Source organism: Sapajus apella, unplaced genomic scaffold (genome assembly GCF_009761245.1).
Source record: "Sapajus apella isolate SASKATOON/1434 unplaced genomic scaffold, GSC_monkey_1.0 scaffold97, whole genome shotgun sequence".
In the NCBI taxonomy this organism is placed as follows: Eukaryota; Metazoa; Chordata; class Mammalia; order Primates; family Cebidae; genus Sapajus; species Sapajus apella.
Genome location: NW_022437037.1, coordinates 360,584 through 381,356, shown reverse-complemented (window position 1 = coordinate 381,356; position 20,773 = coordinate 360,584). Strand labels below are relative to the sequence as shown.

Genomic DNA, 20,773 nt, shown 5'->3' with positions numbered 1-20,773 from the left:
TGAGACTGTGTCTCAAAAAAAAAAAATGGTGAATAGAGTACCTAAATATAGTTGCATCAGTCTATTTTACACTGTGAGAAGTTCTTCAGCTTAAATTTTGGTACATGTAATAGAGGATTTTGTCTGGTCCCCTACTTATTTTTAAAAGTCTAATCTACTTTTTGTTCATTGTTTCACAGAATATGCTGGAGAAATAGTTATGTCCCCCTGTTTTGCTTTTATTTGTAACCATACTCTCCATTGTGTATGTGTACTTCTTATACTTCCCTCCTTCAGTTTCTTTCCTTCTCTTTTCTGTGTCTCATGGGTTTTGATAATTGAGCCTGTGGTCTTATTTCTGGAGAAGCTCTTAAATGTGTGTGTTCATGCTTGAACTGTTATCCCTGATTCTGGCCAGACCAGCAGCGTGCCTGGTAGTTATTCCTGATGGTTGGAGTGAAACTCATCAATGCACAAAAGAATGTCTTTGGATTCTCCCTTAGGCTGGACTCCATCATTAAACCACAGCTTGGCACTCCTGGTGTATTGAAGCATGCTAGAAAAGTGGAGTCAGCAGTCCACTAAACATCTACCTGGCAAACTGAGCAGCCATTCTATTTTTATACATCTCCCACAAACATACTCTCTCAGCAAGAAAAGCCGCATCTAAATCTTTTTCATCTTTATTGAGAATTTTGGATAGGTAATTATTTATTCATTCTCTCTCTCTCTCTCTCTCTCTCTCTCTCTCTTTCTCTCACTCTCTTTTTCTCTCTCTCTCTCTCCTTAAAGAATTGGTGGTCTCACTGGGTTGCCCAGGCTGGCCTCAAACTCTACACTCAAAAGTGCCTCAGCCTCCTGAGTAGCTAGGACTACAGGCATGTGCCGCCATACCCGACTTCATTCCCTCATTCATTTTTCTGCTATTTATGCTTTGCTAAAATCCTTTTGTTTGTTTTCTTATCTTTGTTCTATTTCATTCACTACTAGAAGAATCATCATTCTAAATAGGATGACCTCCCTGGAAGTATTTTTCTTCCACGATTATTCTGTCAGCACCCAGTTTATCCTTTAAGACACAGCATAAAGGTAGCCTTTTCATAGAGGAGATAGAAGGGTTTGTAGAGATCATCTGGTCCATACCTCAGTCCATGAGACCACATGATAAATGAAATACCTTAGAGTAAGATCCTTGTAGTCTATGGCCATACCACCCTGAATGCCCCAGATCTCGGAAGATCCTTGTAATATTCCTGTAACTAAAACTGCATGGATAGATGTGAAGATGGTGTCATCAGAAGTGTACTTTGTTAGGAATAATGTCATATTAAGATCCAAATATTTTTAATTTTATTATTTTAAAATGGTGTTGGTATTTTATTCTTTACATAATTAGCTATTACCCTTATTCATTGAATCACTTAACAAGTATTTCTTTTATAACTCCTGTGTGCCTAATAATTCTATGCTGAGTGCTAGGAGGACTACATGAATCCTCTCCTCAATAAGTTTGAAGTCTAATTGGCAAATAAGGCTTTTTATGCATGGAGTTAAATAATAATGCAAAACAACAATGTATCTTATATAAATTATTTATGTGTACCTGAAGTTTTATGTAACTTCAATTATTGTTTTCTTAGAGTAATGATTCCCAAATATAGTGGATGTATAAAAATCAGAAATGCATCCAAAAGTGCATGGTAAAATAACATTCCCTATAAGTTTTTAGGCCTCACCTATGGAATTCTTGATTCAGTAGATAGGGGTTGGGACCCACAAATCTATAGTTTTCAAAAGCTCTCTACGTGATTCTGATGAGTAACCAGCTTAGGGTATATAGCGTGTTAGCCACTAAGTTTAATTCATCTTTTTTTGTTGTTGAGACAGAGTCTTCTTTCGTCAGCCAGGCTGGATGGTATGTAGCAGCGTGATCTTGGCTCACTGTGACGTCTGCCCCTGGGGTTCAAGCAATTCTTGTGCCTCAGCCTCCCTAGTGGCTGGGATTACAGGCATATGCCACCATGCCTCGCTAATTAAAAAAAAAAATTTAGCAGAGACAGGGTTGTGCCATGTTGGCGAGGCTAATCTTGAACTCCTCCATGATCCACCCACCTTAGCCTCCCAAAGTGTTGGGATTGCAGGCGTGAGCCACTGTGCCTGGCCTATTTCATCTTCATTCAAAGCCAGCAAATTAGCTGTTAATATGTCTCTATTACAGGTGAGAAAACTGGTGCTCAGAGGCCAAATAATTTTCTCAGGTTACTTACAAGTAGTAAGTGGTAAAGCCAGAATTCATCTCCTAGACAGTTTGACCCCAAAGACTTTAGTCTTTCTACTCTGCTCTGCTTCCTCCCAAACCATTGACAGAAAGGAGCTGCTTCTGAAGATTTCGGTTTTGAGGAGTCTTTGGTGTTCTCTTTTTCTTTTTCTTTCTTTCTTTCTTTTTTTGAGAGGGAGTCTCGTTCTGTTGCCCAGGCTGGAGTGCAGTGGCACGATCTCAGCTCACTGCAACCTCCGCCTCCCAGGTTCAAGCGATTCTCCTGCCTTAGCCTCCCGAGTAGCTAGGATTACAAGCACCTGCCACCATGCCTGGCTAATTTTATTATTTTTAGTAGAGATGGGGTTTCACCACGTTGACTAGGCTGGTCTTGAACTCCTGACCTCATGTGATCTGCCTGCCTGCCTTGGCCTCCCAAAGTGCTGGGATTATAGGCCTGAGCAACTGCACCTGGCCAAAATCTGTTATTTTAATATATTTGTTTTGTATCCAGCCACTCGCTAAATCTTTATAGTTCTAATGTGTTCCATGCGTAAGTTCTATTACACATTCTCACCGTCTCAATGCTATAGTGTGTGCATTTTCATAAAGCTGATGATAATTACATTTCCCGGCTATTTATTTTTTTAGTTTTGTGTTTGTTGGGGACTTCCAACTGTTTATATTGGTAGGACTTTTCAGTTGCAGATAACAAAAAGCTACTTGAAGGAGGGCTTTCAAGAAGTATACATGTACCTTATGAATGGCTTGGAACCACAGGGAAGGCCCTTATGACTTCCCCCATCTTGTCTTGGCTTCTTTCTGCCCTTCTGCTCTCTCCGTCCTTCTCCCTTTCTGTACCCTATTGCAACACCTTTTTCTACTTCTCTAGTCCAGAGTTATTCATTCAACAAATATTTATTATTAAAAACTAATAAATTATTCTTTCAACAAATAGCAAACAAGACAAAGTCCCTGCCTTCATGGGGCTTATATTCTATTGGGGGTAAACAGTAAACATAATAGGCCAGAATGGGATAAATGGCATGGAGGAGAATATAGCCAGGTAAGGGGGATAAGGAATGCTAGGCAGAGGATTTTGCTATTTTGTGTAGGGTGGCCAAGGAAGGCCTCATTAGGAAGGTAATGTTTGAGCAGAGATCTTAAGGAGGAATGAGTCATGCAGATATTGGGGGAATGAGTGCTCTAAGAGGAAGAAACAACAAGCGCAAAGATTCTGAGGCAGAAATGTGCCTGGTGTATTCAAAAAATAGAATAGCAAGGAAGGATGTCTGTTGGTTAGAGCATAGTCAGCAAGGTGAAGAGTAGGATCAGAGAAGTCAGTAGTGGGGTTCCCAGTCATGGAGGGTCTTGTAAAGAATTGTATTTTTTCTCTGAGATGATTTGATCAGAGTAATGATGTGATACATGACTTATTTTCCCCAGATTAAATTTCCTTAAAAAAAATTTTTTTTTGGCCGAGCACAGTGGCTCATGCCTGTAATCCCAGCACTTTGGAAGGCTGAGGTGGGTAGATCACTTGAAGTCAGGAGTTCAAGTTCAAGACCAGCCTGGCCAACATGGTGAAACCCCATCTCCACTAAACATACAAAAATTAGCGGGGTGTGGTGGTGCATGCCTGTAGTCCTAGCTACTCGGGAAACTGAGGCATGAGAATTGCTTGAACCCGGGAGGTGGAGATTGCTGTGAACCGAGATTGTGTCACTCTACTTCAGCCTGGGCAACAGAGTGAGACTGTCGCAAAAACAAAAAACAAAAAACAAAAAACTGCTTATTGTAGAAAATTTCAAACATACAGAAAAAGAATGGTTTAATGAATTCCCTTCACTCATCTACCAGCTTCAACAATGATCAGTATGTGGCTGGTCCTGTTTGATTTATACATTCTACTACCAGCCGTCCCAGATTACTTTTAAGCAAATCCTAGCTACTATATAATTTCATATCTAAATACTTTTTATTTTTAACACGTAATAAAACTGTGATACTACTCTCCAAAAAATTAATATTATCGTAATATTCTTTGTATCGTTTAAAATTATTTATATTGTTAATTATAAGAAATGTTTAATAATTATTACATTAAAAACATTTAACATTTTTTAATTATGAAGAAAAAATTTTTGTTTTGAGACAGGATCTTGTACTTTCACCTGGGCTAGAGTACAGTGGCATGAACATCATTACAACCTCAGCCTCCTGGGCTCAAGTGATTCTCCCTCCTCAGCCTCCCAAGTAGCTGGGACTACAGGCATACGTCACCATTCCTGGCTAATTTTTGCATTTTTTGTAGAAATGGGATTTTGCCATGTTGCCCAGGCTCGTCCTGAACTCCTGGGCTCAAGTGATCTGCTCGCCTTGGCCTTCCAAAATGCTGGAATTACAGTTGTGAGCCACAGCTCCTGGGCAATAAATAATTATTTAATATTATTAAATATCCAATTGTTCATATTTCCCTAATTATCTCAAATTTTTCTTTTTTCCCATTGGTTTGTTCACATTTGGATCAAGATCCATCTACTACTTTGGTTAATGTCTCATTTTTTAATCTATAGCTTCTCTTTCACTCTTTTTTCTTATAATTTATTTATTGAAGAAATTGGGTCATTTACTGGGTAAAAAAGTTATTTAAAATAATTCTCCTCTTTGTAGTTAATCTGCCAAGCCATTATTATAGTTGGGTTCATTTATTTCATTTTGCCTTTGCTTTTAGAGGCTACAATTTTAATTTTCTTTTATAATTACTTAAAACATTTACATGGCTTCAAAGTCAAAAACATAAAAGCAAGATAAAGTCAGAGAAATCTAGCTTCACTTTGTTTCCTTCACTCTTGTAGTCATTTTTAAAAAGTTTTTTTTGTTCATTTAAAACTATAAGCATATTTATATCCCCCATATCCCCCATTTTTTAGATTAAAGATAGCATACTTTACATACTATTTTGTAAAATACTTTTTTCATTTAGTAACATATTCTGAGGATTGTTCTGGAGCAATATATAGACATAAGCTTCATTCCATTTTACAGCTGAATAATATTCTGTGATATAGATGTACCAGTGCCAACCCATGCCCTGGTGAGGAATGTTTGATTGTTTTTAGGCTTTTGCAAATGGCGCTGCAGGGAATAGTTTTATGCATAATTTTTTTTTTTTTTTTTTTTTGAGATGGAATTTTGCTCTTGTTACCCAGGCTGGAGTGCAATGGCGCGATCTCGGCTCACCGCAACCTCCGTCTCCTGGGTTCAGGCAATTCTCCTGCCTCAGCCTCCTGAGGAGCTGGGATTACAGGCACGTGCCACCATGCCCAGCTAATTTTTTGTATTTTTAGTAGAGACAGGGTTTCACCATGTTGACCAGGATGGTCTCGATCTCTTGACCTCGTGATCCACCCGCCTCGGCCTCCCAAAGTGCTGGGATTACAGGCTTGAGCCACCGCGCCCAGCCTTATGCATAATTTTTAAAGTTTTGCTTTACCAGTATATCTAAGTGGTATTGTTCAGTCAGAGGGTAAATGTACATGTGATTTTCCTTGATCTTCTAAATTCCCTTTCATAGGACTTTTGCTGCTTCATGTTCCCACTGGTAACATATGAAGTATCTATGTCCTCGGAGCCTCAAACTTTTAGATTTTTGCCAATCTGATGGGAATGTAGTTTTAATTTGCATATCTCTTATTATGCATGTGGTTGAGAATCTTTCCATTTGTTTAAGAGCTGTTTACATTTCTTGTTCTGTGAACATTTCATATTTTTTGTCTTTTTTTTCTATGTGTGTTGTTCAGTGCATCTTTTAGAATATTTATATGTTAGGAATATTGACCTTTATTCTTTCCTAATTTATTATTTGTCTTTTTACTAATTTTTTCCCATACAAAAGTTTTATTTTTATGTGGTCAGATTTATCAGTTTTTCTCCTTATTCTGAAGTTTATAACTTGTCCTTTAGAAGACTCATATTGGCTGCTGTGTCAGGAAGAAACAAGGGTCGGGGTGGCCAGGGCAAGGGCAGAAACAGTAAGGTGGATTTGAAGGTGGTGATGATAATACAGCGTTGCTAGCGGTAGCCGCGGTTCTGAATAGCTTTTGAAGTGTTTGTTGAGGAGTAGGATGTAGGAGGTAAGAAAGGAGTCAGGATGACTCCCAAGGTTTTGGTCTAACGGGACTGAATTGCCATAACTGAGGAGACTATGGGAGTGGGAGCTTTGGGGAAAGATCAAGAGTTTGGTTAGGGATAGGTAACGCTTGAGGTGCCTAGTGGACATCCAAGTGGAAGTGTCAAGTGGAAAGTTGGATGAGTGAGTCTATAATTTCTGGAAATGTTTAGGGTTAGAAATAACCACGGAGAGTTACTTGCATGTAGAGGATATTTATTTGTAGTTTCCCTTTTTATTTCTTTACTTTTCTTGAGGTAGCTTTACATATAGTGAAATGTACAAATATTGTACAGCTCAATGACTTTTGACAGACATATACATTTATATAACTAGCATCCTAGACAAGTATGGAGCAATTCTGTCACCCCAAAAAAGTTCCCTGGTGCCCCCTTTTAGTCATTCCACTCTCCAGAGGCAAGCATTGTTCTGATTTGTGTCAACACAATTTAGTTTTGCCCCTTATAGATGATGTTTAAAAGCATACAACTGGATGAAATCACCAATGGTGTGAATGTAGATTAAGAAGAGGTCCAAGTGCTGTGCCTTGGGAAGTCCCAGTGATTCAAGGGGGAAATGAGAGGAGTTAGCAGAGTGACGGAGAAGGAGTAGCCTGAGAGAGAATGTAAGAGCCAGATAGAGTGGAGTCCTGGGCAGCAAGTGAAAAAAATGTTAGAATAGGAGGGGAGTGATGAACTGTATCAAATGCTGCCAAGGCATCTTGTAAGATGAGGATTAAAAACTAGCCAACAGATTTATCAACAAAGGGATCATTGGTGACCTCAGTGAAAGCTGTTTCGGTGGAGAAGTGTGGCCTGAATGCCTGATTGGAGTGGATTTGAGAGAATGGGAGTGGAAGGACTGGACAGTAAGAATATAGACGGACATTTTGAGAAGCAGAAAAATAGGATGGTAACCAGAAGGGAGGGAGTATGGGATAGATGGAGGCTTTTTTTTTTTTTTCTCTAATGAGCCGCACTGTGTGCTGATGTGACTAATCCAGTAAGAGAAAAATTGACAATGGAAGAGAGATAGGAGAATTGCTAGAGAGCTGTTCATGACAAGAGGGATGGGATCTAGAGCACAAGGGAAGGGCTGGCCTAAGGTAGGGGCAGAGGGAGCTCATCCATGGTAGTAGGAGGACAGGCAGATAGAAGTGCAGATGAAAGCATGCAGAAGTTCTCTTTAGCTGTTTCTATTTCTCCAAGCATCAACAAAGGAGCAAGAGGGGAGGAGATGTTAGGTTGAGGAGAGAGGTTTGAGTGTGAATGTCTGAGAATGAAAGGGTTAGTTATAGCATCACCTTGCATCTAACCCTATTGGTAACAGCTGTGTAACATCTGTACCTTGCCTATGTTTGGGATTCCTCAGTTTCTTCGTGGAGCTAGTAGTAACATCTCTCTTAGGATCTGTGAAGACTGCCAGGTGAGGAAAATACCTAGTATTGATCCTAGCCCATAATAGATGCTTAATAAAGGATCATTTCTTTCCCAGTTGTAACCATGAAACTGGTCATAGATTACAGGTAGAAAAGTACTTCCCATATTTAAAGTATTACTTTAATAGAATTGTAATCTAATTCCAATTCAGATCTGTGTTTAATATGTTGATTATGTTGAACTCTTGTGCTCAAGTGATCCTCCCACCTTTCCAAAGTGCTGTGATTATAGGTTTGAGCCATGGTGCCCAGCTGCAGTTACATTTTTTGGCAAGTTCTAAGTGACTGTTTTGGAGTTCTGTTATCTCTCTTAGTTTAATTTGATTATACTAAAGTGGAATGGGGTTGAACATGGTTATTGCAGATTTTAAAGTCTCAGGTTGATTTACTTAAAAACTTAAGTGTGGACATTTCCTGATAGTCACAAAAATAAAAGATATAATGACCCTCATGTACTTACCATCTGGCTACCACCACCTTGATTGATATTCCAATTGATTTAGATAATTAAATGATCTTTGAAAAGATATGGAACTTGTCTTGGTTCACTAATGAATAAGAACTGAAGATTCACATTTAGTAATAATTTAATCTGAATTATTTCAATCATTCATGCAAAAAAATTTATTGAGTATCTACTTTGTTCATTAGTGCCCTAATGTATAAGAACCTTGGTTGGGTACAAATCCTAATTCTGTTACTTATTAGCTGTGTGGTCTAATGCTACTCAAAATATTCTAAGCTTGTTTCCACATTGACAAATTTAAGATAACGCTAGTATCTACCTCATAGGCTTGTTATGAGGATTAAATGAGTTATATTGGCTTGCTAAATAAATGTTAGCTACTGTTACTACACTTGATCTTAGCCAAAAGGCCGAGAAGTAGTAATGTTAGCTACTATTATTATGAATACCCTTTCTCTTTTTCTCCTCCTCATCTTTGGCATCAAGAGTTTGTGCAAGGTGCAATTGGAGAGTGTTAGAGGATTAGTAAGTGGATCTTGATCTTGAAGAACTAGAATTCCAAAATCACATAATATTAGAGGCATGAGAGATCTTTGAGATTATCTTGTTTAACAAGCCCAGAGAGATTTAGAGAAGGGTCCGCTAACACATAGCTTGCTGTTAGTGGCAAAGCCAGGCCAAAGCTCAGGTCTCCTGGCCGTGAGTGCTCTTCTTATAAAATGGCTCCTTTGTTGCCCCCTCCCTTAAGCCCTGCTCTTTCCAAATTGACTATCCTGGTCAGCACGTTTTTCCATGGTTGGCCTTTTCAGTGCACAGTTTATTGTGGGCTTTCTTCATACATCCGACCTGAACATGTCCCTGGATGCTCTCTCCTTAAGGTTCCAAGGAAGACTTTTTAGGGAACGTAGACAAGTTGTCTCTGTGTAATCACAAAGATGTTTTTATCTTCCTCTTGTGTCACAGCCCAGGAGTTAAAGTCACTGTTTGAAAAAAAATCTCTCAAAGAGAAGCCTCCAATTTCTGGAAAGCAGTCAATATTATCTGTACGCCTAGAGCAGTGTCCTCTGCAGCTGAATAACCCCTTTAACGAGTATTCCAAATTTGATGGCAAGGTAAGTAAAAATGAGACTTTGTCCCTTTAAGTAAAAATGTAATTGAGTGGAGTTGTTGGTATTATTATTAGATTTAAGGTTTCAGAAATGCTTCATAGAATGTCAGTTGACAGTTACAGAATGTCACTCACATTTTCTAAGACTGTTGATGCAAAGGTATGAATTTGGGCTCTGTTGTTTTCACAGTAATATATTTGGGAGAATTAAAAACAAAAACAGTCCTGTGATCTTTCATTCTTTCTCTGTGTGTAGCTATCTCAGGACTGTTGTGTTTTAATCCTCCCAAACATATTTATATGTATGCGTGTGTGTATATATATATATATAAATGTTTTTATATATGTTTATATATATGAGAGAGAGAAAGGGTAGGGGGAGGGAGAGAGAAATATGTATGTGTGGATTTTTCATCTGTTTTATCTCCTAAGCATACTTGAGAAGTTGGATTAGTTAGATTGTGATTAATCAAACTCAAATTGTGTTGGGAAAGCCTTGAAAGTGGTTCTGGGAGGCAATTTCCATTGTCTTGGCTGATTCTTTATTATAATTGTAGATTGTTGAAACCAGCTTCATTTCAGAATTCTAGGCTATTGCTTGCATTTCAGTATCTCACTATAGGGAGATCTCAACACTCGCTATGGAGGATAATTTTATTTTTTGCCTGTTTGTGCTAACAATTTGCTGTTATAAAATTAAAGTGTGTTTATTTTCCTTTTAGAAAAATGGCCACTATTTCAGGTGGATCCTGGTTGCATGTGCAACACCCCTTCCCAACCCCCTGCCATCCTGTGTCTCCATGCTGACCTGAACAGGGCCTTTTTCAGAAGACAATAGTGGTTGATTTTTGTATTTATTGCCATGATGTTTGCTGTCTGGCAGTGGTGTGGGGTGCTGAGTGATATAGCTCTTTGCCTGGAGGGGTCGTGTGTAATTTGTCTTATTTCAAAACCATTGCAGTTAAAAAAACATATAGCTTTTCGCTTATGCGTGAATTTTTTTTTTTTTTTTTTTTTTTTTTTTCATGAGCTGGCTCTGTCAGCTTTCCTCTTTGAGCAGAGATGTTTTCTCTTAGAAAGACTTTTACTTCATACAATTCAGCAGGCTTCCATAGGTTTAAGTAAGCTTGTATGGCCATCAGCACATGAGGTTATTGATGTTTCTGGGGAAGAAGAGCAAGAACTAGAAACAAAATACATAAATAATAGATCCTAATATGCTCAGGAAGTTTCCTCCAAAAAACATCTGAAAGCACTTTTAGTAAATTACAGATTGTATTGATGTAAAGCTTCTCTTTCCTCTGCCCTTGCTGCCTTCTCCTGTTTTGTGGGATGTAGCACAGTGAAGGAAGTTCCCCCAGGGGACAGGAATGTCAGCCTCTGGAAAATGGCGAGTTGGACTGTATAGGATTTTAAAAAAATACTGCAATGGATTCATTTAGATATGCGAGAAGTTATTATTGGGATTAGATTAAGCAGTTAGAATTTATTTGCTTCCATTGCCTGATACCATCTCGTTTGAGATGTAATTTCTGGAATAATTAATGTGTGATAATGTGTTTATATCAAAAAGCACAGATCTTTTAAAATATTCTAGAATTTTCTTTATACCATAGACTTTATTATTAATTACTTAGGTTTGGATTTGTCACAAGGTTGTGAACTCTGCTTGGTGTGTGTATATCTAAGTTCTGAAGTGCCAGCAGGAAAATAAAAAAGTAAACCATTTCCTTAGTCACAAAGGAATTATTCTTGCTAGATGTGTGTTTACACTGAAGATTCTCAATGCTTTTGTCATAGCAAGTCCATTTGTAATCCACAAAGGATGTGAGTGCAGAGCAGTCACCATTATGCATTGATTAAGAAAGATCTAGATATTGATAAGTCTATCTTATGTGATGCTATTGTATTATTATCTTACATATTGCAATTGTTAAAATACAATTAAACCCTTGTTCTCATCTATTATTTAATATCGATGCATTTGGCAGATATATAATGAAAATGGCTAATATTTGAAGGATATTGTACTGTACATATTAAATTAGTCTTTATCTTTGTGAAATGCATCAATATGATATTCAATGACATCTCAATGATTAATAGAGAATTATACTTGAGTCAAGCCTTTTTGTAACCTAGAAATTAAAATGACTATTCAAATAACACCTCAAAATGATCAAATTAGCATTTTGTGATTGCATAATAATGGGATTGTAGTAGTTATAACAGCACCACGGCTGCCTCTAGAGTTAAGATCATGTCAACCCCTTGATAATAAAGCCTTTTCCGTGAGAGTCGACTTTAATAATTTCCAGATTGATTCCTCCCATAAATCATCTGACGTTCAGCACTAAATTTTTGTTACTGTTGTAACTTAAAATTATTTTATTTTTATTCAGCTCATATTTAAGAAATGAAATGAGTGTCTTGTTTTAATGATTCACTGTCTTGTCATTGGAACGCCATGCTTTTTGCCTCAAATGTAAGGGTTTTCTGTGTGTTTTGATACTCTCTTTTTTTTTTTTTTTTTTTTTACAAAGGTTTGTTAAAGCCTCTAAAATATGTACAGTTTTTTTTTTCCCTACAAATATTCACAATGTTTTTCTTGGGAATAACTCTTGCCTTATTTACATAATTAACTGAGTTGCTTAGGTCTCTTGGGCAAATAGTACATAATTGGGGAGAGAAGGGGACAGGGAAGAGTTTGGGGTCTAATTAAATATGCTAAAAAACTACTTAATTATGTATTTCCTCAAGAGACTAACTGCTGTGAAATCCTCCTTAAGATTAAACTAGTGTTAGATTTGAGGAAAGGATTTTGCTTTTGCTATGGCTTTACGATTACATTGTAGTCAAGCAGGCACATCTAGTGTTCTTAACAGTTTGTGCCAACTGGATTGTTGGTTTTAATGATTCTAAGGGTGAGCATCTCTTAGCTATTGTGGGCAATTAAAGTGAATATTTCCAAGTAATTTTTGGTTCCTGTAGCTGGTTAATAATTTTATACGAAGCTTTTAAAATTGTGGTTGGCTAATAATTTTTTCAGGCGTGAAATTGAGAGGGAAAGGCTGTACTTCGGCATGTGCTTTGTTGTCATTTTGACAATTTTTTGAGTCAGGTTTATTGTGTTGATATTATTTCTTTAGCAAATGGGTGATGCTGTCTGTGATTTGTTTTAGACTCTAAATTATCAGTAACTGTTTACTGATCATTTGAAGAAAGTTCAAGGCTGCTTGCCAAGCAGTTTTAGGGCATGCTTTCGTCAGACACAGCAAAACTGGCCTCAGCCATTTGCCTGAATTCTTAAGCATTGTTGAGAAGGAACCTCTGAAGAGCCTTATTAACAAAACCAAACCTCTATTCTAAAGGTTGAGACAATTAGAAAACTTCTTGTGCCGGTCCTGACTTCACTGGATGTGGGAAATGTTGGTTGTGACAAGAGGTTGCTTTGAGGTGATCAGGGAGTGGGCTTTGCTGAGAGGCAGTAGACGTTCAGTACTGATTTAAGTGCCTCAAAATCTGTTGATTTTCTGCCCTGTTTCTCCACCTGTTTCAGATTAGTTCCTGTTTTAAAAAGGAAATCTAACCTTTCCCATTTTATGCCGAATCACTTTGTTGAGAATCTTTTGCTAGTACATGATCACTGTTCTGGTCAAATTGCATTTGCAGATATCCTTAGTAGACCATCACTGTACCCATTTCCTGTGAATACAGTTATTAATTAAAAAAAAAAAAGGTACTGATTAGCAAGCTGTGTCATTTCAGTCAGTTTTTTCACCTCTGAAAGAAGATGAGCGTGAGTTCCTCACAAGGCTCATAAGACCATCAAACAGGATAACTCTAGGATGAAGCATCTAGCACACTGAGAGGCAGCATAATTGAGTAAAGCAACCTATTCTGTAGTAAAGCCTCAGCTTGAATCCTCATGGCTCCACGTATGGTGTGACTTCAGGCTAGTTACTTAACCTCATGAAGCTCCGGACACACTACCCCAAAATGTGACACCTTGAAATATTGAATATCACAAGCTAAAGGAATTTGAGAAATGGCAGGAAGAACTCTGATCTTCCCCTGCCCTTCTTCCTTAAAGCAGGTCACAAGGCCCTCACGTGAGACGTTTCCTTCCTCTGCCTGGAAGAAAGGAGCGTCCTCATCTCCGAAGATGAATCTCAAAGAACAGGTGTTGCTAAATTTCCCCACAGTTTACCACACTTACTTCCTACCTTTTTCCTATCATATTTTCCTGTGACTTTATACTTTTTGTCAAACCTAATATAAAAACCCTCAGATTTAACCAATGGTTTCTTGGATTTTCCTTTTCTTATGAAGGCTTTGTGTCATGTAATATTTAGGTTAAATAAATGTGTGTGCTTGTCTTTGTTACTCTGTCTCTTGTTACCGGGGCCCCATCCAAACATTTACAAGGAAAATTTTTTTTCTTCTTTACAAGTTCCAGTCCTGACACATGAAAGAAATGACAGTGTATCTTCCTTACGAGGATGAAATGAGCAGGATGTGTTTAGCAGAATGTATAGCACAGAAGCACTGAACAAATATCCCACTTCTGCTACTTTCTCTTTGTAAAGGGGTGGCACAGGGCATTGACAATGGGGCAGTGACGTGTCTTTCAAGTATTTCATTAGGTGGTTGACAGGATTGAGTGAGAGGGAATGTGTTTTTAAAAGCCATAGAATAGTGTCTTAAAGAAGAAGTATAGCAGAATAGATGAAAACGGTCTGCATGTTGAAGTTCAGGAAGTCCAGTGGGGTTTTGGTCCTTCCCTAGGAAGACTGAGGCAAGTAATTATTTCCTTTGGATGGTCATTTTTTTTAAACCTTGGGTGAGAAAATGGTTCAATATTGATAATTGCTTGGCAGTTTCTAAAATGTTAAATATCCTACTTTTTGGGCTTAGCTAAATATTATTTTCTAAATATAAGGGGAATGTTTGACTTGACAAGTGCTTGAAAGAGCAAACCAGTTCGGGCTCATATAGACAACTGTGACTTTGATTGTGTTAACTTGTTAGAAAGTAACCATTTCTCTGTTAGAAACTGTTTTAACAGGGAAGCTGCAGAGAGCATGGGGGAAGGGATAATTCATGAGTGCTAATTGCTTGGCTGTTAATTTTCATAAGTGTTGATAGAAGCAGTTCCTTAAATTAAACTTTGTTTAAAATGTATCAGGGGAAATATTCCACAATGTCGAGCCTGAAGTGAAAATTAATATGAATGCTGTGGCAATTAACACATACTGGTTAATAGCTTTTAGCAGCATTTTGGGATGATAGTCCTTAAATACATTTTTGCATGCTGTTCTTGTTTCAGCATTGTTCCAGTCTATGTCTGGATAATTATGAACAAATGTTTTCTACAATCATTGGCATTAAATAGCTCTCTTCAAAGAAAATCACTTAAAACTTTGCAGAAAAGCTCAAAGCCACCAAGAAATGTTGCAAACTCAGAAAAGGTCAGCGAATTGAAATCATGTAAAAAGAAAAATTGCCCTTAGGGGAAAAGGCACCTCATCTGAACTTGGAAAATGTGCTATTATTGTGGGAATAGTCCCTTCTAATAAGTTAAGCTACATTTGCTTCTGGATCTCTTTCCGAAAACAAATGTAGCCTGGGCTTTTTATTGTTGGCTGTATTTCTAGAAAGCAGCTTTTACTTAATGCTACCTGAGCTGAGGCAGTGGACTTCAGCCTAAGGGCCTTCTGGCCTTACTTCCTCTCCTTTGCTCCCACCCCCTTCTCAGCTAGTAGAGATGCAGCGGTAACCATGAGTGAAGAAAGAAGCTGTCTTCATAATACTGAAAGTCTGCCACTGCTTCTTTCAGTAAGAGTTCTCCAGGGCTTTGCTTGCTTAGTGCCCAATAAGAGACAAATCTAGGGTGACTATATTTTGAATTAGGAGCTGTTTGTCTCACTTGTTCATTGGCTTCATTTACGTAATATATATATATTTTTTTTGACAGAGTCTTGATCTGTTGCCCAGGCTGGAGTGCAGTGGCACCACCTCGGCTCACTGCAGCCTCCTCTTCCCGGGTTCAAGCAATTCTCTTGCCTCAGCCTTCCAAGTAGCTGGGATTATAGGCACCTGCCACCATACCTGGCTAATTTTTGTATTTTTAATAGAGACGGGGTTTCACCATGTTGACCAGGCTCGTCTCAAACTCCTGACCTTAGGTGATGCCCGCCTCGGCCTACCAAAGTGCTGGGATTACAGGTGTGAGCCATTGCGCCCCATCTACATACATTTTTTTTTAAGAAAGTCTCAACATGATGTTAGCAGTTATTCTCTTGGCTATTTATCTCTATGACTATATTTTGCTACTCTTCCTTTCATAGATCAGTTTTTGTTAGTCTATTATATTAATAAAAGAAGATACAGATTAGATATTCACTACCTTTTACACATTACAGTATACGGTATAGAAGGATTGCTGGGGGCAGTGTCTCATACCTGTAACCACAGCATGGTGTGAAGCTGAAGTGGAAAGATCACTTGAGCCCAAGAGGTTGAAGTTGCAGTAAGCTGTGGTTGGACCACTTGCACTCCAGCCTAGGTGACAGAGCAAGATAGTGTCTGAAAAATAAGGGTCAAATTCATTAAAGAAATCTCTTTGTGAGATTTTTTTCCCCCTTATACCATTATATTAGCTCTCTCCTCTTGCTGTTGCTTCATGTTATACCGAAAATCCCAAGGGAAGACGTTGGAATTTTTGTCTTGATGGTCAATTTATAATGAGTTAAATAGGAATCACAGCAAAATATTTTCGGCACTCTAAAGTTAAACCCTTTATGCTGAGTTCTTAAAACTACTGCCTCTACTCTGAGCTCTCTGTCTAGGCCTCATTTCTGTAGTGAGTTGTGAACCTTGCCAGTGTGTGGTGGCTTCCTTTGGTTGTGGAGCCATCTTCTAAAAATTCCATGAGAGGTAGAATTCACCATTGGCTTAAGGCTTTTCAAAGGAAGGCAGAATTTTACCATGGAAAGAACATGGTTGTTAGGCTCGGGTTAACATCTCTTGATCTGAGATCTAAAGAATGAGTAAGAGCTAAGAAAAGGGGGATGAGACGGGGGAACAGAAGGTCTGAGGCAAGGGGAGCTTGGGAATTTTCAGGAACCAAAAGAAAGTTGTGTGACTGGAGCCCTAGGGTGAAGTAGATCTTGGTGAAAGGTGAAGCTCTGGGAGCAGACCAGGTATGACTAGTAGAGGTGTTCTCTTTAACCTAATGGCACGGGAAGCCTTGGACAAGGATTTAAATGGAGAGGTGAGGTAATCAGATTTGTTTTGAAAATACCTGTGGGGCTGTGCTGCAGAGTATATCCCTGAGAAGGGTTTGCGAGGATAGAGAGACTAATCAAGACATTTTTTGCAGTGCTGTGGGTGAGAGAGTGGTAACTTGGGCTTACTTATTGGGATGAAGATGGAGTGAATGAATTTAAGAGATACTTAATAGTAGGCAAAAGTGGTAGGATTTGATGATGTATGTAGGGAGCAGGGTTAGAAGGGGGTTTGAAGGATGATTTCCTGGTCTGTGTCTGGCTTGTAGAGCTGGATGGATAATGAAACCACCCTGAATTAGGAATCACTGAAAGAGGGCCAAGAATGAGGTGGACATTCCCATTTCAGCTGTTTTAGACCTGCTGACTACAGATGATAGGCTGTTATGTCCTTGATGACACTGTACATCTTTTTGGGAGGAGGGGTATACCCTACTTGTCTGGTGTGTGTTTGGGGAATCTGAGGCAGTGCTGTCTGAGGTGAGAGAGCAGCCAGAAGTTTCTTCTTTGTTCTCACTAGTCAGCCAGCCTTGGAACTGGCTAAGGAATTGCCTTCAGACATTAGTCACCTTCCAGACACTTCCTCTCCCATCAGTCACTTCCCCTCAGATAATGGGGATGTGCGCTCAGATGCCCAACCCGACTCACCAGGCTGTTCAGGGGAGAAAACAATAGGGTAATTTTATTCTTTTATTTTCGAGGAGAGTAATTTTAAATGAGGCAGATGTCAGGTGTCATTTAAGACAAGTGCTGATGGTAATTCTTGGAGGTTAGGGGACTAAGAGGTAAACAACATGGAATTATTTTTGTTACAACGAGATTACTGTTGTTGTACTACCTTCTCACTACCCAATTAATTACTAGGTTAGCAGAGGGAATCTGGTTGGAATGATACCAGGCACTGAGGTCTAGCCTAGGAGACAATCCTTGTAGGTATGGAGGGGATTATGGAAGGTGAGATTTTACATTCAGCCTTCTCATCCTAAGGCACTTTGTTCTGCATGATTTACAGCGGAGAGATTTCTCTCCCTTGAAGAACAAGGCCCTGATTTTACTATCTTGAAGACATCTATCCCGAGAAATCAAATGACAGTGACTGCAAGAGTCTAGGAAAAAGAGCTGTGGTACTGGAATAAGAAATACAGGAGCTGAATACCAGCTCTGCCTCATACTAGTGGGAAATCCTTGAGCACATCATTTTGTCTCTCTCAGCCTGTTCCCTCACTTGGAGCTAATACTCCCTAGATCACTGTTTGGTTAGCATAATTAAGAGGAAAATTCCAATGTGTACCCAAGTGTTACCTAGCTGGGCATAGGTACTCTAATTCTCAGAGACTTTTATTTTCATTCTTAATGACATTCATATTTACAAAATGGAAACTTGATTTCCAGGACTGTGACGCCATGTTGTAGAAGGAACACTGACAGGGAGTCAGAAGACTTGAGTGTTAGTCCTGGCCATGCAATTCTTTTTCTCTGGTGTAGGACAAGTCATTTCACATCTATGAGTCTTGATTTCTGCATGTTTAGAATCAGGAATGTGGCCTAGATTACCTCTTGGATTCTTTTTGGCTTTAAGTTTCCAGAGTTGTGATAAGGGAGGTGATTGACATCAATGAGATGTATGGGGGTACAGATGGGAAAACTGCAAATTTTGAAGAGTTAATCTTTTCTGTATACATTGGAACTTTCCTCTTAATTATGCTAACCGAACAGTGATCTAGGGAGTATTAGCTCCAAGTGAGGGAACAGGCTGAGAGAGACAAAGTGATGTGTTCAAGGATTTCCCACTAGTATGAGGCAGAGCTGGTATTCAGCTCCTTTATTTCTTATTCCAGTACCACAGCTCTTTTTCCTAGACTCTTGCAGTGATTGTTACAGAGAAAACAAAAACAGTTAATATTTGAATTGTTTCAAAATTTAAAAACAAAAGTTTTGGTACCAGGCGCAGTGGCTCACGCCTGTAATCCCAGCACTTTGGGAGGCCAAAGTGGGGGATCACCTGAAATCGGGAGTTTGAGACCAGCCTGACCAACATGGAGAAACTCTGTCTCTACTAAAAATACAAAATTAGCCGGGTGTGGTGGTGCATGCCTGTAGTCCCAGCTACTTGGGAGTCTGAGGCAGGAGAATCACTTGAACTCGGGAGGTGGAGATCGCAGTGAGCCAAGATTGTGCCATTGTACTCCAGCCTGGGTGACAAGAGCGAAACTTGGTCGCAAAAAAAATTTTTTTTTTCCTTTACCAGTGGACTTGAAACCTGACAGACTTATTTAGATCTTTTTATCAGTTATGTGGGTTGGGCAAATTACTGCATCTTGTAAGCCTTAATTTCCTTACCTGTAAAAAATAAATAAATAATGAGATACTGGGACTGGAGAAGGGGAATGCTTTCACGCATAGAATCTGGTTTGTGCCCCACAAATGTTTATTTTCATGTGCAGAGTGGATTCATTCATACATCTCCATCCATCGAATACATTATTTACTAGGCACCACACTGTACTGGCTCATTTCAAACATTTATTGCACACCAGCTCTGTACCATGTACTGATAAATAAGATGGAGCTAACTGCCCTTGGGGAACTTGAAGACAAGAGCAGCCATATGGTCATCAAGCGGAGGAACCATACTTCACGTGAATGATTGTGCCCAGTGCTGAGGACTGTGACAGTGGCCCATGACATCAGGTATACCTGATTGAGCAAAGGAGCAGAACCAGGAACGACAAACTAGAGAGCAAATGTGATAGGCACTGTAGATGAGTAGATGAACACTCTCTACCGCTCATATCTGAGCCTGTTTCTCATCCTTAGTGTGTTTGTCCAGATTTCAATTGTATTCTTACAGGGCAGGGATTCAGCTTTGGTCACTCTTACAATGAAGCCCAGAATGGTACTCTCCACGTAGAAATGTGGAAGTTTTTAGAAATGGCAGTGATAAATTTCAAACGACATTATTCTTGAGACTGCAACTACATGGCTGTATCATAAGAGCTGTGTTTTATTAATACTTCCACTTTACTTTCTGTTGAATTGAAGTTTTAACACCTAGACAAAGATACATGTAAGAAAGTAAGTTTAGGAAATTTGCAAAATATGCTGCTATGCAACCAAAGATTAAATTGATTTGTTATATGTGCATTTAGCTACAATTCATTTTAATTGTCCGTATGAAGTTAAAAAGTATTAGTGTCAGATAAAGATTCATCACCAGAGTGTGATTTAAGGCTGGTGCTGGAGAACGCAGGCATGTGTTCCGGCAGATGTTTGTATAAGGCGCTGTCTTTCCTGACAGCAGTTAAAAAGTATGGTTATAGTAATCAAATTGTGGTGCAGCGACTCAGAGGCTAGGGCCAGATTGAATTAAAATAGATATAAGATTTATGAATAGCAATAGCTGTGATAAAATTTCACTGCCTTCTTCAACAGGAAGGACTTTTTCCACTGTGGAAAGAAGAAAATCTAATAACCACTTTTCTAAAACTGTGGTTTTGCTGACTTTCATTTTCTCTTCCTAATTATGGCATCAAAACAATAACTTGCTGGATTCTTTTTTCAACCATGATGACCTTTTCCCCTCTTTCTATTTCATTAGGTTTCTAAGCTTTAAAGCAAGTCTTTTTAAATGATGTTATTGTTTTAGTTTAGAAACAAAGTTCATAAAATCTAGCCTATGAGATTTAAGTCCCCTTTTAAGGAAAGTTTTATCATTATTACTGTAGCTCCATTTTATTGAGTCTTATTTTGTACTAAGTCTTCTAATGGACTGTTGATATGTAGCAATTTGTTCAGTCCTCATAATATTCCTTCCTATTACTGTGGTACAGAGAAGGAAACTGAAACTTCACAGAAGGGATAAATGATGGCTGGGATTTGAATCTAAATTTGTGAGACTCATGGCCTCCTAATGACATTGTATTAGTTTTCGTTTTGTTTTGTTTTTTTAAGAGACAGGGTGTTACTATGTTGTCCAGGCTGGTCTTCTGAGCTCAAGCGATCCTCCCACCTCTACCTCTGTATTAGTTTTACATTTATTCTATCCCAGGAATTTATAATACTAAG

General features: G+C 38.7%; 1 protein-coding gene and 1 pseudogene across 12 annotated transcripts in view; one reads left to right on the top strand and one right to left on the bottom strand.

Moving 5' to 3' along the window:
• MAPKAP1 (MAPK associated protein 1) overlaps positions 1–20,773 on the top strand; it is a 267,688-nt gene that overhangs the window by 41,236 nt on the left and 205,679 nt on the right. For all 12 annotated transcript variants that reach the window (XM_032257252.1, XM_032257248.1, XM_032257249.1 and 9 more), the window contains one exon: positions 9,275–9,423. In XM_032257252.1, coding sequence (XP_032113143.1) covers positions 9,275–9,423 — 149 coding nt within the window. The remainder of the gene's footprint in view (positions 1–9,274; positions 9,424–20,773) is intronic.
• On the bottom strand, positions 8,655–8,733 carry LOC116536065 (annotated as a pseudogene).